Below are 16,205 nucleotides of genomic sequence, written 5' to 3'. Positions count from 1 at the left end.
ACATGTCATAGTAGGAAAAACACAGGTGTAAATAAAAAAAATTAATGATGGCCGAATTCCATTTGGCTGCTTCAGTTTCAGGGTCCTGGTATGGCAAGTTCCCTTAAGATGCTACCTTAAGCTAATTACATGGTCTATGAATGCAATGTGCGCAGCAAAGGGCAATGTTTAAAGCAAGATTAGGGGTCTAAATGAAAAGAGGAAGGTTTTAAATCTGTTTATCCATGTGTTCAAAACTCATGAAGACGTGACTTAAAGGTTCATTCTTGACCTCGGACATGGTAGCCTGACAAAACTAATTCTTAACTGAAAGTATACTTATTAGATTTCTTCCAGCTTTCTGACGCATCTCATGGCATCTCAGCAGATGGAGTTTGTTCAGTTTTAATGGAGTGAAGAAGTATTTATAAATAAATACTTAATTCATAAATATAATACATATGAATATAAAGTACATTAATAACAAATAAATACTGTGATAACAGTGCTATATGATTTGTCATTCATTTATACACCAGCTGTAGATGGTGTAGATGTTGATGCTTCACAGGAGGAGCTGTAGTACACATACATTAATAAATACTTTAAAAAGTCCCTATATGTGCAACAGCTCAACACATGTTCAAGGAAACTAATGTGTGTGTGATTACTATAGGAAACCTAGAAATGCTGTACACTTGCATTGTCCTATGTGTGCCTTGCACGGAGCATGTAGCACATTTGATACCTGCTGGTGCAAAGACAGAGGAAGACAGATTGTCACAGTTCAATGCTAAGGTGTTTCCACTGTTTTTGCCTAAAAGTATTTTTTACTGTTTTAGAATTCATGTTCAGTATTTTGAAAAAAAATAAAAAGAATACATTCAAGGTCCTCAACTGTTCTGGGCCTTCATTTTCACCAGAAGTGAGGCTGTGAGGGGGAGGACTAATGATGCAGTAATTAAAGCAGGCGCCAAGCTCCAACACCACAGCATCTTGCTGAGGAGTAACAGCAACAGCAACAGCAACCCCCCCCCCCGTGCAGCTGGCCCCGGGTTTGCATCTGAGCAAATAAAACAACACGAGCATTCTGGATGCAGCATGACAGGTGACCAGCAATAGCCTCAAAACAAATATTTCCATTTGCTGTATATATACACACACAGTACACATCTCCAGTCAGTATTCCACACTATGCTACCTCAAGTATAATAAATACAAAGCTGAAACTCTTTGGAGTGCCATGTGACATATAACAGGAGCTATCAAGCTATTTCAGTAGTGATGGAGTGCCAGCAGCGAGTGTGTATTAGTGTGCGTGCGAGTGTGTATTCTGTATTGCTCAGCGTACATCTCGGCTGGCCTTAAATGGGAACCAGAGGGTGTCAAACAGTCAAATACTGATGTTCATTGGGAGGGAGTTATCCATTATGGCTTAGCAAGTTGTTCAGGGAAACCAGATGTAGTACTGAGTGATGAAGATACACTTTTGAGCAATGTAACATTCTGAGTGATGCATGTACACGCTTTTTAAGTCACCAAAAATGTATGTTCGTGACCAAATCATACCCAATATTTATAGAAGCACAGCATAAAGTAATACCATCCAGGTGCTCTGACCAACAGCACGTCTCCAGAGCAGGAAACCCGAAGGAGCAAGAGGCTACAGGAAAAGTATAATCATAGTCCGTACCAGGTCCTGCTTAATGACTTGGCCAGACCAGCTAGTACTTTTTCAGGCTGGGGCCACGTTGGAAAAAAAAACAATGGCCTTAACTGGGAAATATTCAACCACCGACTGTACGTGGATCAGAGACAATAACCACTCTCCATCAAAGGCTTAGGGTTAAATAAACACCCGTCCTGCTGGGAATGTGTGGCTGAATGTGTATGGGAAAAAGATAAAGAGTGTAGAGGTCTCTGTGGGGGATAAAGGGAGTGAAAAGAGAGAAAAAGTGCAACCCAGCTGGAGAACCTTTTTTCTCTGGATTAATAAACCAGCACAGTAACACAGTAGATGTGAGGAATCTCGACATCGGGAGAGAGTACAGCTTGTGAAAGCTTGCTAAGGAAGACCTTCCCCAGGGGTCCAAAATGTACATTTTTATCCATTACAGGATGTCTCAGAAGACTTTGCAGACAAGGATGAGGACATGTGACTCTCATCACATGCTGTGAGCAGACACTTCTTTGTAAGATGTGGCTATGCAAAGACAGCCAAATAATTAAAGTGAGAATTTTAAATGGCAAACGCAAAGAGTGTCAAAACAGCTCACAGTAATTCAGAAGTAAGACACAAGCACTGGCAGCACGAGGGCAGGGTTCTAAGGATGGTAATGCCAGTCAGTCAATTAATTGGTTCAAACCACCAGTTTTTACCTCTGACATATCTAAATATCAGGTGATGTATGTGATGTGGTCTCTCTTGCTTCAGGTACCAGTGAGAAATACAATCCAGGAAGCTCAGTTTGAGTAATAGATCCATGAATTTGATGGCAGATCAGACGCCAAAACAGCGGTTTATAATACTCAAGAGAGAGGATTTTAAAGCTCCCGAACAGCAGCAACTATTTTATCTGTCAATGTGACGATCGTGAGGTGAACAGCAGAATTTCAGCAGCAATCCACCAGGAATGTGCACTTGCACATACGCGACTGGCCAACGCAGTGCCTTGCCAGATGACATCGCGTGGTGGCAAAAGTTGAGCCTGGTTCAACTTTTTTGGCAAACAACGTTGCATTTTTTTTTTTTGCCGGAGCCCTCTGTGTTGGCACCGCCGCTGCCTCTCTGGACTGGCCTCATTCAAATGAATGAGAGGGCTGCCTTTTTTCATGCAGCGCTGAAGTCAGTCTGAACGAGGCCTTAGAGTTGCTGGTAAACAGATTTTTTTTACCTTTGGAGAGAGCCAGGCTATCTGTTTCCTCCAGTTTCGAGTCTTTATACCATACCCGCCAACACTCCTGTTTTCCTCTCTCCCGGCACCCTCCCATTTTCTTGTTTCTCCCAGGAAACTCCCGTAATTTGCATTGCCCTCAAACTTTATTATGAATACACGGATCCAACCTTTGGATGTTTGTCCGATGTCACCCAAGTTGCGAGATCGTGTATGAAACCCAATCTACACACTACATACAATTTCAACCCATCTGTCACCGCAACCTGGCAACCCACACCCTGATCCAAGGGGCTGCTCTCGGTGCAAGCAGACGGGCCAGCTAGGCTGAGTTAACGTTAGCAAACAAACGATTATCTTATATCTAACTACAACAACAACTTTACAGTTTAGTTATTACTGGTGCTAGCACACCAGGCTACAGGCACTGTTTGACTTGATTTCATTGCAGTCACACAACAAAAGCTATGAATAACCAACAAATTAAAATGCCTGTCTTAAAAAACGTGACCCCTGAAATCATCTGCTAGATCTTATTTCTGGACCTCGCCTTAATCAACAACAAAGTTGCGACCAACAACTTTATGCATCCCTTTTTTTGAACAAGCCCTGCAGCTGCAGGTGATAAGCGCTCTGTGGTGTAATGTGGAGCAGAGCAGGGAGGACAGATATCTTAAGGTCCTGCTTCTGCAACAGCATGGACAGGCTTGTGAGTCATGGCTCCTTTATTCCAGAAGTTTGGCTTCTATGGAGATAAAAGACGTACGAGCACTTCTGTAATCATTCAGTTTGTATGTCTCCCCAGCAGACTCGCTTAGAGAAAACACAGCAGGACAGAGAGAAAAGCATGTGCATGTGTTCATGTGAGCGTGTGACTATAACAAACAGTATGAGGTGTAAAACAGACATCATCACAACAGATTGTATGTAAGTGAAGTGGATCATAGATAAAAACATAAGTGGACAGAAGGCCTGCTGTTGCTAAGCGAGCTCTTTAAAAACACACACTTTGGGTTTACAAGATGAAAGTGAGCCAAATTCTTTTGATAAATGGCGCTGACGCAAGCTTAAGTACTGCACATAAACTGTGCACAGAAGTCCAGGTATAAATACCGACCGTTTCATGACACACCATTAAAAACATTAAAACATGAAAACATAAACCGCTTTCTGCAAACTATACAACATTCTTTACTTCTAGAAGATTATCCAAAGCTTGACTACAAATGTGTTCTTAGAGAAAATCATAGCTTTGGTTTTGTAAAGTATAGATCATCTCAGCTGTAACAAAGCCCACACGGTCAGCCTCAACCAGAGAGTTTGATAAAAAAAAAAAAAAAGAAATACGCAAGAAGCTGTGAACTTTCCAACAACAACGATATGTGAACCGAGTTTGGTCATGACACTCATCACACATGGGCAGACCCCTCCGTGTAAAACAACTATATCAAGTGACTGACAAGTTAAAAAAAAGGGGGTTCCACTCAAATCCCCATGTGCTGGTATCAAAAATGTTGATTTCAGCCTTCATAAAAGTTCTCTTGTATCTATATACAATATCTAACGTAAAATAGCAATAACATGACAGAGCAGTTACTTACCATCATTTTCTAAAATCATATACACACACTTATGCCTTGATGATGGTGTAATGACAGAGAGAGATCGGCTTTAGTAAACTTTAGAAACTTCACTGTATTGAGGTGGCAGCAGATATCTCAAAACTTCGGCAGATGAAAACAAAGCTATCAGTATGGCTAGATGCCACTACAGTCAGGTGAGATTTTTTTTGTGATTTGGGTGAACTGAACTTTTAAGGTTGAGCTTGAATTGAATGCATGCTTAAGACAAGATGTGATGTGATACTGCAAAATAACTAAAACTTTAGTGCTCAAACGAGCAGAAGGACATTATAATATCTTAACAAGTTAAATGTGACACAAGAGACAAGTAGTTGTACTTATAGGAACAAAGAGAAGGACTCACTGACATTCTTTGTCTAAAGCAAGCAAAACCAATGAGCATCTGATGGGAAAATACCATAAAATACACTCACCATTCACTAAACACTCCACTTACATCCTCAAACACAATGAATGACTTAAAAGCCAGGCATGTCTGGACATGGAGGTATAGTTTGGGAAATCCACAGTGTGTGTTCTGGCTGGGGACCCTAACTCCTCTCCGCATGTCAACTAACAGTCAGCATGTGCAGATGGGGGACGGCTGCTACTGAAGCCTCATGGCTTTAACTTCCACTAATGCACCATTGTAGCGACACAAGTGCACTGTGGGTTTGACACATTACCACCTAATCAGCCCTACATGTTTATGAGCACAGAGCATTCTGTACGGAAGCCAGGTTACTCAGGTAACCTGGTTTGGTGTTGATGCTTGTAAATGTCATACAGTAAGTGGCTTCGACATGAGAAACCTTCCTAAAATGCCAACTTTTGGTACTGTGGGGTTGTCAATGTCTGTGAAAATCAGACTCGCACCACACTACATTTTGATGGCAACAGAAAGTGGCTGTAAGCAGTACGAATCAAATAATAAGCTAGTTTGGAGCTCTTAAACTGACTTTAATGAGCCTTGTCAATTACTATGGCTAGTACCTCTCCAAGGTGACCAAAATAAATGTCTCAGACAAAACAACATGTCGAACATGACCAAACACAAGCAGAAACAATAACTTGATACTGACTAAGCTTCCATTGCATCAGTTCCATTGTACTACTGTATGTGAATTTTCATGGGGACTGAACCCCCACTGTTGACTCATTCATAAGATTCCCTGAAAAGACGTTTCCTCATCAGTGGGATGGGTGGAGGGTGTCCCTCTCTGGCTTTCCCATCCTGGATAATTATGGCTCTTGGAGTGAACCCAAGGTTCCCTTGCACCACGTCGACACTCCCACCCTTATCCCAGTTCCTTATCTGGGTCCAATGTGGCCTGGCTATTCATTGTCCCATTCTGCTTACACACACATTGTCAAATCCTCCTGAGCGGGGTCAATGAACTCTGGCTGTGTCGACTCATGTCTCCCCGTCTCGTGTTATATTACTGAGAGTTGGTGTGTAGGTCTGTCTCCATATTCACATATATGTCTGTGAGCACGTCATTTCCCCTGAGAGACCCCCACTATAAACTCTCCTGGCTGGTTCAACGAGTGACTGCTTATTTTGCTTATTAAGATCAACATCTCAGTACAGCGGGGGGGGGGGGACAGATCGCTCTCCACATCAGCAACATGATCATCTCTACACCTCTGCTGGTTTGGGCCTGAGCAGACTCTGTTCGGGGGCATGGTGACCTGACTCGGGGCCGAGGAGGTACAGCTCGGAAAAACAGCCAGATAAGCTCCATGTTCGCACCAGTCAGTCAGTCAAGCTCTCTGAACAGTGCCGTTTATTCCAACCTAGCATTACGTTCTCAGGACTGTACATCATTTGATTCTAATTAAGAGTTACTAAAGAGGGGAGAAAAGCGCTCCTAGCTACATAGCTCGATAACTTTCAGTTAGGAGTCTCGTTAGCAACTGAGCTAACAGAAAGTTCACACAGTTTATTTAAAAGATGTATTTGTACCACGACTCCTGTCTCATAACTGTCTGCACACCATTCCTCTTGTGGAGCAGTTAATACTCTGACAGAGGAAATAAAACTGGAGCTGTGTTGCACCCTCCATTTAGGATTCTCGGTTCTCTCAACCGTCAGCCCTATCAGGACAGCTTGCTATTCGTCACTGGTATGAATTCGCTTGTCAAAGTAACACAAAGTTGAACTCAATACGAACAATTTGTGCCCCAGCTTTTGAATCCACTGATTGCCGAGATTCTATTGAAATGAATGCATTTCGAGGAGAAATTCTGCCATTATATTGTCCTTTTCTAAGCCAGAATTCCTACTCTATGGAATGATTAATCACTGAATCATCGTCATCATTGAATCACTGAATGGTATTTGAAACTTGTGGTTCCCCAAAATTAATTCAGATGAACACTAAAAATAAAAACCCAAATTAGCTTGTAAAAGGAAGTGGTGACATCAAAGGACAGTAAGCTACTACTCTTTTATGTTACGTAATTATTCTTGTGTGACATTTTGCGGAAGCTAACTTGTTGACTGATGTTCAGCTGTCACAGTGATAGGCTGTAACAAGTCAGTGAGTCTGGCCTACATTCCATCACGAGAGCGACTGGCTGGTTGAAGAAAACTCAGACAACAGAAAAATACTGATCCTAGAGGGCCCTCAACTTTTACCCCTAGTGAAAGGCTGGAGTGGTTGTGCGAGGCGTGACTCTGTGCAGAGCTGCAGGGCTTTCCTTAAAGACTTGCACACCATCATGGCCAACATCTCTCCTCTCCAGGTTTTAATGCAAATGATTGTACTTGCAATGGCACCCAACATGCAAAACATACAAAACACAATACACTTTCTACTGTGTGGTGTTGCTTGACTGACAACAACAGATTGCAACATTCACACCACATTCATGCAACCATTCTCATACTATTACCACAGACGTGTTGTTTCAAAATAAAAGCATTTACTACACTCTAAAACACACAATGTGTGATACCACTAATAATTTTGCATTACCACAGAATTTTCAACCATTTTCTTACCATCTTCAATGATAAGGATGCTTTTTCAGTACTTAGTAAATTATGTAGTGAGGGAATAATAAAGAATTTGTGACAACATACATACTAAATATTATATTCTATTTCTGCCAATAGCTCCTCCTAAATGTTGCACAATGGACCTTTAAATAAGGTCATTTCAACTGTCAAATACCATCAGATAGTATTAAACATATGTTATTCATTCTAATTAATTATTACATATATAACTGCCACTGTGGGATGCTACATACTGGTGAGGAATATGTTGTACTTTCAATTCTGACTTTTCGTTTCCAACAGCTTATCCTTTTGAAATTCTAATTCCGTGTTATGACAGGATGGAGGAGGGCAGAGCAGGGAGAACACCAAAATAGCATCATCTGATCTTTCTTTCATAAACTTTTCCACTCCTGCAGCAACACACTGGAACAGACTTTGGCAGAAGAAAAAACGCAAAATCAAGCTGTCAGATGAAGTATTTAGTCACAGTCTCTGCTGTTGAGCTTCTCCTCATAAAACTTGAGCTAAAAAAACCTGGAGAGCTGGACACAAAGTAAAGACTTGATATTAAGAATAAAACCATTTTCACATTGTTAGCTTCCTCCATTTCAACCTCTTATCAACACAGCATCACGTCAGGTATCACAAATTTGCACTACTATCGCTAACACTATAAATACACATCCTGAACGCCCAATTACATTATTGAGTTAGGGAATTCACTTCCATCAGCCATGTGACTGAAGACTAAATATAGTTTGCAGGGTCTATGCTGGCTGCAGTAACATCTTCACATGTTTACAAGGAAAATACATTTTAACCACACTGCTCCTTACCACTAATGAGATGCAGAGGAGCAAGTCTGGTACTGACAAAGACCTCTCAAATACTTCCCAACCACACACACACACACACACACACACACACATTGTATAATAGTCACTGAAGACAAAATACTGGGTGCAGTGTATGCAGAGCTTCCAGGTTTAAGTCGGGCAGGAATTGTGTCTATCTTTGGGGGTGTATGCCAGCTCAGTGGGGTCCGGGCTGTGATAGCCTGAGCTAATGAGCTGTCAGTGGACAGGAGAGGAAGAAACAGAGGGAGCAAGAGGAAGAGAAACAGAGAGACATGATGATAAATAAGTTGGAAGACCAAACCCACAAGGGGGGCTATTCATAGTAATCTATTGCATCACCATATGGTCATCTTGGCTTGGCAAACAAAAAGGTGTATGTAATCAAAAACAGAGTGGTTGTAATCAAAAGAAAACCACAGCCAGTGACCAGTGTGTACTGCAATGAGAGCACTTGAGGAGAACGTAGGAGCCATCATTAGGATACTAGGAACAGAGAGCAACACATCAGCTTACATCCTCAGCAATAAAAGCTAGCTGGAGAGTTGGCATCTGTTTGTCAGATTTTAATAATCTGGATTAATCCAATTGAGCTTTCCAACTGGAAAGCCTCCAAATGTCATGATATGATCTCTCAGTTACTGTCAGCAGATTCAGTTACCACCAGAGATCACATAACGGACAAGGACACTCAAATCACACCTATAGTTTGTTTTCACTGGACCAAACCCTAGTGGAAAAGTTTACTTTGTTCCTTTTTTGTTGGGTTTATTTAGGTTCAAACTGCACAAATGCAAACTAAGGCCTGTAAACATAACTGACAAAGGCTTTTAGGTGGTAGAGGTTTTGGGTGGTGGAAGATGTTAAATCAACTGGATTCCAGTCCCTGAAAGTGAAGCATGGACATATCTGCACAGGCTTGTCTGTTTCTCAGATGTTCATATCAGGTAGGGGTGTGCCATATCATATCGTTCCCGATAATACTAGTATAATTTTTAATATGATTTAAAAAAAATAATAATAATCATATTGTGATAATGGCAAAATTCCAACTTGTTGACGTAATGACGTTGTGCCGCAGCAACAACAAGCGTCGCTGAAAGCGAAAGTAACTTTGCTACCGGCTACACGGTGGGAGGGGGGCTACTTCAGTAGTGATAGTGGTTTGGTTACAAAAGATCAAGCAGCGTTTCCCACACATAGACTTTTCTTGGTCGGGCCGCGCAGCTATATTAACGGCGCCATCCGCGATCGCTCTACCCCTCATGTGCGGTCACATGCTCTGCAGAGAGAGAGAGTCTCCTACTTATACAGTTGTTTAGTAAAAGCTTGTAAGTGCACCGGTTGGTGCAGATGTCATTCGGTACCACGTTGGTTTCGATCGCTTCGATAAGCTACGTCATTAACAACAAGCCTCCTCCGCACGCGGCTCACCTGCTGCTGGGAAAACAGAATTGTGGGTGAAAAGGTCAAAAACCGGGAGTTGTGTTTTTCGGGCGACTTTATAAAACAAACATACTGCTGACGAAGAAAGTCAACACATACAGGCAGAAAGAGAAACAGAAAGAGGCGGGGCGGGTCAAGCCGGTGTGTGTGCACTGTGCACTGAGAGATAGAGGTGTAGGTCCAAGCGTGCGTGTGTGTGTGTGTGTGTGTGTGTGTGTGTGTGTGTGTGTGTGTGTGTGTGGAAAAGAGAACTGAAGGGAAAAGCAAGGTGAGCAGATTCAAGTAAGTGAGTAAACACTACGATAGGTGGAGAATTAAGTAGAATTAAATAGGTGGAACAAGAAATAACTTACTAGAAATAGGGTAATGTGTTATATCATTATCGCAGAAATGCCGTGAAATATTGGGATATTATTTTAGGGCCATATCGCCCACCCCTAATGTCAGTTAAGGAAAACCTGAATTATAGGCGTTAGCTTGCATCCAGCACTTGGGCATTTTGTTAAGTTAGGTTTTTCAAGCAGGAATTTCAATGTCCAAACTTTCCATTTTGGAGCTGTTTTGCTCTAACTGGTTTGCTGGTACCGTAGATTACCTTCACACTTCAAGAACTATACCGCCATCCTCTTTCAAAACAAAACCTGCACCAGGCGTCATGGTGCTGTTATTTGGTGACACCCAAGTCCAGCCAGCACAGTGTCCACCTGTTTCAGAATCAGAATCAGAAATACTTTCTTGATCCCTGAGGGGAAACTCTTCTAAACAAACCAATAATAAAAAGGAAAACACTCCAGAGCTCTACAAACATGTTTGATGGGAACATGCATGAGGTTCCAACCAGAGCTCAACCAGAGTGACAGTTAACTAATGTAATGACTCTACTTCATCATCGACTTCGTCTGTTCTTCAGGTTCAAGTTTTAAAAGGATCTCCTGAATCATAAAAGCTACTTATTCATTTCACTTATTCACTAATTTGTGCACCCGCTCTCTTTTAGCCTGTTTTCCTGTAATATCCGTTCAGGCATGATAACTGACAACAGTTGACAGTTAAGCAAAATCATTAATTGGCTTCATCTGTGGTGTACTACAGGCTGGCTTTGGATCAGGAATCCCACAGTGCCTTCCCACTGTGTCTTCAGGATGGGAGCGGTTTATAAAACCAAGCCTAGGTAGTAGATATCCCATGGCTTGGATAATGTAGGATAATGTATGTTATAGCTGCATCGCCATCCAGCAGTCGTTTAATAACACGGAACTGTTTCAGCACAAGGTCAACATGTAACGTTCTTTGCTCAGCATAAATTAAGAACATTTGCTACATGGGAGGCCAGTTTTCATTATCACTTGACCATTTGAAACTAAAAGCACTGTCTAGCAAAAAGCCAGCAAACATGATTAAATAAATGAATTAGGACCAGAAAGAAGGGGGGGTCAGTTCAGTGTCATCCTCTTTCAGGCGTACAACACTGTGTCTCCTTGTTGTCATACAGGTACAGCAGATCAATTAAGTTACCTTTAAAAACATAACCCGGTCGGTTAACTTACTGAAAAAGTAAAGAAGCAAACAGACAGTCCAGCTCTCAGTTGGGGGTGGGGGTGGGGGGGTGGCTCTACCTTAGAAACACAAAGTGAGCATGTGAGACTCAACGAAAAGCAAATATTGGTTAACTATTGATGGCCATTTTAAATATGGGAGAAACCAACGTATGCCGTCATAATTAGATTCACTGAGGATGGCTCAACAATGGAAAATGACTTGAGCTTGATCTTGAGCTTAGATCTTTAAACAATAACTGATAATTGGAGTCAGAGGAAATTCAAATGGGCTGAACGACACGATGAGGCTGACCAGCAGAACAGCTGTTCTAACGGCAAGGCATCGGTTTTAATCACCATGATGCACAGGCTACATGAGTGCATTTTAAAAAATTTAAAAAAACAGCACAATTGATTAGAGATTATTTCACAAATTAATAAGTAACAGTGTGAGGAGGAGACCCAGATATTGTTACAAGTGTTAAACGGCAAACTTGGACATTTAACTGTAAGACAGTATCTTGGAACAGCAGTACTGTTGTGACTTAATAGTTGAAGCAGGCACTAAGACTGGCAGAGTTGGGGGTTCTGTTCCTGTTGGGCCACCTACAGTAAACAGCTTGCGGGCACAGCCATGGCGCTGTGATGCAGTTTATGAATCCACCATCTAAGACACTGTATTTTTGTGGCAAGATGCTTAAAACTGCTCTCTTCTGTGGGAGTTTCTCCATCACTTGAAGCAAAGAAATTATAACTTTCAACAGCAGTGAATCTTTAAATAATAAATGCTTGAGTGATATTTGCTAAAACTTAGAAGTGGGACAAACAAGCACTGGGACAGTATTTTGCAATACCTTTGCTTCACTGTTTTTAAACTGCAGGGGGGAAAATGGGCTTTTTTGCAGTTATTTGCCATTTATAAGTTTCTGTTCAACTTAAACTGCGCAGATAAAAATGCCTGACGCATCTACAACAGACCTTATAGTGAAAAAAACATTAAAAGCAGTACACAAAGACTTCATTCAGCTCATATGTCAATCATAAGGGGGGGCCAACACTGCAGACTATAGATAGCCTCATATATGACCAGCACACCCACTCACAGAAGGAAACATGCTCTAATGTGCATTTTGGCTCAGTCGGTTAGACGTCTGGTGGAGAGAAAAAAAAAAAAAAAAAAAATCAGAAAGACACCCAAAGAGTGCTGCTTGTGAGAGGCAGGCTATTTATAGGCTTACTCCAGCGAGGGAGACAGCTCTTCCCTCATGTTTGGGCTCGGCTCTTCGCACGGGTGAAAGGAGGGAGGAAGAGGGGGACTCTATTCACACAACACTGAAAGTGACACAAAGTGTTTGAACTTGAAGCATTTAATCACAACAGTTACACTTTCCACCGTAATTAAGTGCCATTAGGTTCCAAGCTACAGCCTAACACAGAACCAGCTAAGAGTCCTAATACACGATAACAGACGTGCATATCATTCAACAACCTGCACAGACACTCCTTAGGAGGCCTGACACACCTATTTTTACACAGAGCATGCTTTTGCTTTCTTCAGCCAAGCAAGCAAGCAAGTTGTTTTATCTAGAGTGAATATTTGAATGCTGCTTGTTCTCATAATGATGCAAATAGTTGCTGAGTTGGTGAGTCTACAATCTCGACAGACTTTGGGGTTATTCACACCGTCCACTCTTGGAAATACCATACCTCTTGTTCAGTGAGATACTGCAGGGCAGCCCTGACATGACTGCAATAAAGTAACTGGAAGGTGCAAAACAATCGGCTACCGCACTGTACGTTGCAGGAAAACATAAATAGGTGATAAGCAAGCAGCATCTCTAGTATGTCATTTATACTCCTATGTATAGCAAATATATAAAAAAAAAAAACTCCTTCCTTTTGGTAATCACCACAAGGCGATCAACTACAAATATCAGTGATCTTCTATTACCCTTTCATAGTAGTGTGTGGTTTGTGCATCCTAAAAAAAAAAAGAAACCTCATTTAACTTACATAGTTTTAATTGCTGTGATGCACACAAGCGGATTCACATCAGCCTAAAAGGTGTGGGTGTGTGTGTGGGGGGGGGTTACTCTGCAAAGGTAAACTGCTGCTGCATGCCTGAATAACCAAAGTTCCTAAGATACCTAAGATCATAGAAAATAACCATTATGGTCATGGCAATACTACAGCAGTAATGGGCTACAGCTCATGATTAATAATCACATCTTTACGTTGCCATTCATACAGAACAGGCCGAAGTAATGAAAGAAAAAGTGGGTCACTGCATGTAAAGAACACATAACCCTTAACACACAGAGCGAACATGTGTCTTTGTGGTTATGAGAGGCCCATGTGTTTATGCGGGAGAGTATATAGGTGTTTAAGCTACCGCATGCGACTTGCCACACACGAGTCGTGACCAGCTGAGACGTTGTTTAGCATACCGTGAAGACGGAGTTGACAATATAAAAAAACAAAAAAAACAAATACAAACACAACATTGGTGTGAACGGACAGCACCTACAGACAGCGTTTATCAATGGAGAAACTCACATCCTCGAACAGGGATCCAACGTTGGCTGTCACCAGCAGTATTCCTGTGCCTTGCGCTGATGTCAGCTTCCCTGCCATAATTCTCTCTCGCAGGTGGGTCGCAGACTTGTACAGCGGACTTTGTAGGTAAGAAGCAGGGGGGGAAAACACAAAAAAAAAAACAAACAGAAGGCGGTGAATGTCTCACGAAACTGGTTACAAGACTGGCAATTTGCGACTGAAGCCGGGGTTGAGGCGGCTCGGCTGGAGCATATTTTTCAGCAGTGGCCGTGCATCTACTAGGAGTTGCTTTGCAGTAGAAGGTCCGTTGGCGGCGGCGGTTAGCGTGCTGCTTCTCGTGCTACTTCTTCACGTTCGGAGCCATCATAAAAGTTTCCGTTTTAATCCACGGCGAGTGCCCGAGGGCTCTGGTTCATTTCAGGTACGAGTGTTTCCCTAGCTTTTGTGCAGTGTAAAAGTCTCCCTCCGAAAGCAGGACTCTCTACCAGGACCATTGCCTTCACTGTTTAGAGAGGATAGGCTGGAGTCCTTCACTGCTCTGACGTCACCGTGCCAATGGAAACACGGGGCTGTCTTAAAGGGCCAGCGCACCGTAAATACAACACAACCTCTAACGTCACGGCGTCCATTATCGGACACAGCTGGACTATCCGATGGTGAGTGTTTCTCTTTCTCAGTTTGTTCGCCCATGTTGTCCGACCGCAACCATACTTGAGTTTCTTTTAAAATTAAGTAACTGGCTTTTGTTTATGTAAACTATTTCTATATTGCATGTTGTGGACAATATTACATTTGTACATGTTTATGGCATGAATTAATGGAGTGCTTTGTATGAGAATACTGCAAGGTTGAAACTTTTTGAACTTTTTATGACCTACATCATTACAGCATCCTTGTCAGCGCATATTTGTCCATGAATGCTACTGATGACACATGTCTTTGAGAATGCTACAGGCTTTGGTTCAGATCCGACAAAGGCACCCAAAGAAGAAGAATTATTGTATTAATCCCTTTCGGGATTTTTTTTTCCATACTGTGTGCTTGTTCATGCTTTAAGCAGAAACAACAGAACACATGCAGTCCACTGGCTAAGGTCACAGAGCACCTGAAGGTACCACAGTAGAACCACTCATGGATTTTTTTTTTTTTCACTCAAGGATGTGCAGAGGTGAAGTTTCCTTCAGATGGGAGAGCGCCGGAACTGTCCTGGGTCAGATTAAACCTTAAATATCATTTATAAAATGGTACACTTACTGTAGTTGGAGACAAACTCCATACCCCATTCATGCCACTAGATCAACTTGTCAAGTTGCACCTGTCCTGGTTAACGATGCCCATTAAGTCTATTCAAATCATTTTGACATGTCACAGTAGGAAAAGCACAGGTGTAAATAATCAAATTAATGACGGCTGAATTCCATTTAGCTGCTTCAGTTTCAGGATCCCGGTATTGTGCATGCTGGCTCACTGTCGCACTGTCATGGCTTACTGGGACACTTGAATAGAGCGTTAATGTTATCAGTAACACGTGCTTTTTCTGCTCTGAAAAGTCAAAATGTCTGCCGTGAAAACGGTCGGTAAGCTCAGAAGCATTACACTTAGGAACACCCACAACTTCACCATCTGACACAAACAACATTAAGTTCTTCATTCACAAATTTGACCTTTTTTGTTGCACTGAGTGATTTTTGACCATTGGGGTCAGAAAGACTCCAAATTGAACCAACAATTTATTGCTTACACATTCAGTAAAAATAGAACAATGTGGACATACCTGTGCAGTCTTCACAGTGTCTTGTCAAATCACATGATCACTGGTATTTTAGCACTGTGGTTTCTTACACTTGCTAGATGTCACACATCAGCCATTGGGCGGGTAATGTAATGCAACTGAGTTTGTGGGCATGCAAGGATGACTGCTTATGATTTCACACCAAAACTGTGAGGTGAAAATGACTGACAATTGCAAAGAGCTGTAGCCTGAAGTATCGATCTATAGTGGGCTACCTAAGGATATGCATGTTACATGGCTGAGTTTTAAAACATCTTGTCCACAAGCTGAAGACAAAACCGTTAGTTAACTGAAGTGAACCATTTAAATAGGTGTTACTGTAGTCTGCTTTTACTGCATGCAAAATTGCAATCAAAATAAGGGTTTAAGACTACATGGTGTGATTTTTTTATAACTGTGGATACGTCATCATCATATCACACCCCTAAATTAGCCTCGCCAAGAACCTCTGCGATCTAGTGGATGCCTTATAGCAGATAATTATCATGCTAATCTATGTAACTGGGCTCAATCAGCA

The 16,205-nt window shown here is 41.8% G+C and overlaps 1 protein-coding gene across 3 annotated transcripts in view; it reads right to left on the bottom strand.

Annotated features, from left to right (window-relative positions):
* Positions 1 to 15,273, bottom strand: part of LOC122884277 (inositol polyphosphate-5-phosphatase A) — a 144,636-nt gene extending 129,363 nt beyond the window's left edge. For 2 of the 3 annotated variants that reach the window (XM_044213983.1, XM_044213984.1), the window contains exons 1-2: positions 15,151 to 15,273; positions 13,897 to 14,014 (exon numbers count right to left, since the gene is read on the bottom strand). In XM_044213983.1, coding sequence (XP_044069918.1) covers positions 13,897 to 14,014; positions 15,151 to 15,179 — 147 coding nt within the window. In that variant the 5' untranslated portion in view covers positions 15,180 to 15,273. The remainder of the gene's footprint in view (positions 1 to 13,896; positions 14,015 to 15,150) is intronic. The other variant, XM_044213985.1, reaches the window with a different exon arrangement.
* Positions 15,274 to 16,205: the final 932 nt, after the last annotated feature.

Source organism: Siniperca chuatsi, linkage group LG11, assembly GCF_020085105.1.
Source record: "Siniperca chuatsi isolate FFG_IHB_CAS linkage group LG11, ASM2008510v1, whole genome shotgun sequence".
Taxonomy (NCBI): domain Eukaryota; kingdom Metazoa; phylum Chordata; class Actinopteri; order Centrarchiformes; family Sinipercidae; genus Siniperca; species Siniperca chuatsi.
Note: the sequence above shows the minus strand (reverse complement) of the source record. Positions and strands in the feature narration are given on the sequence as shown.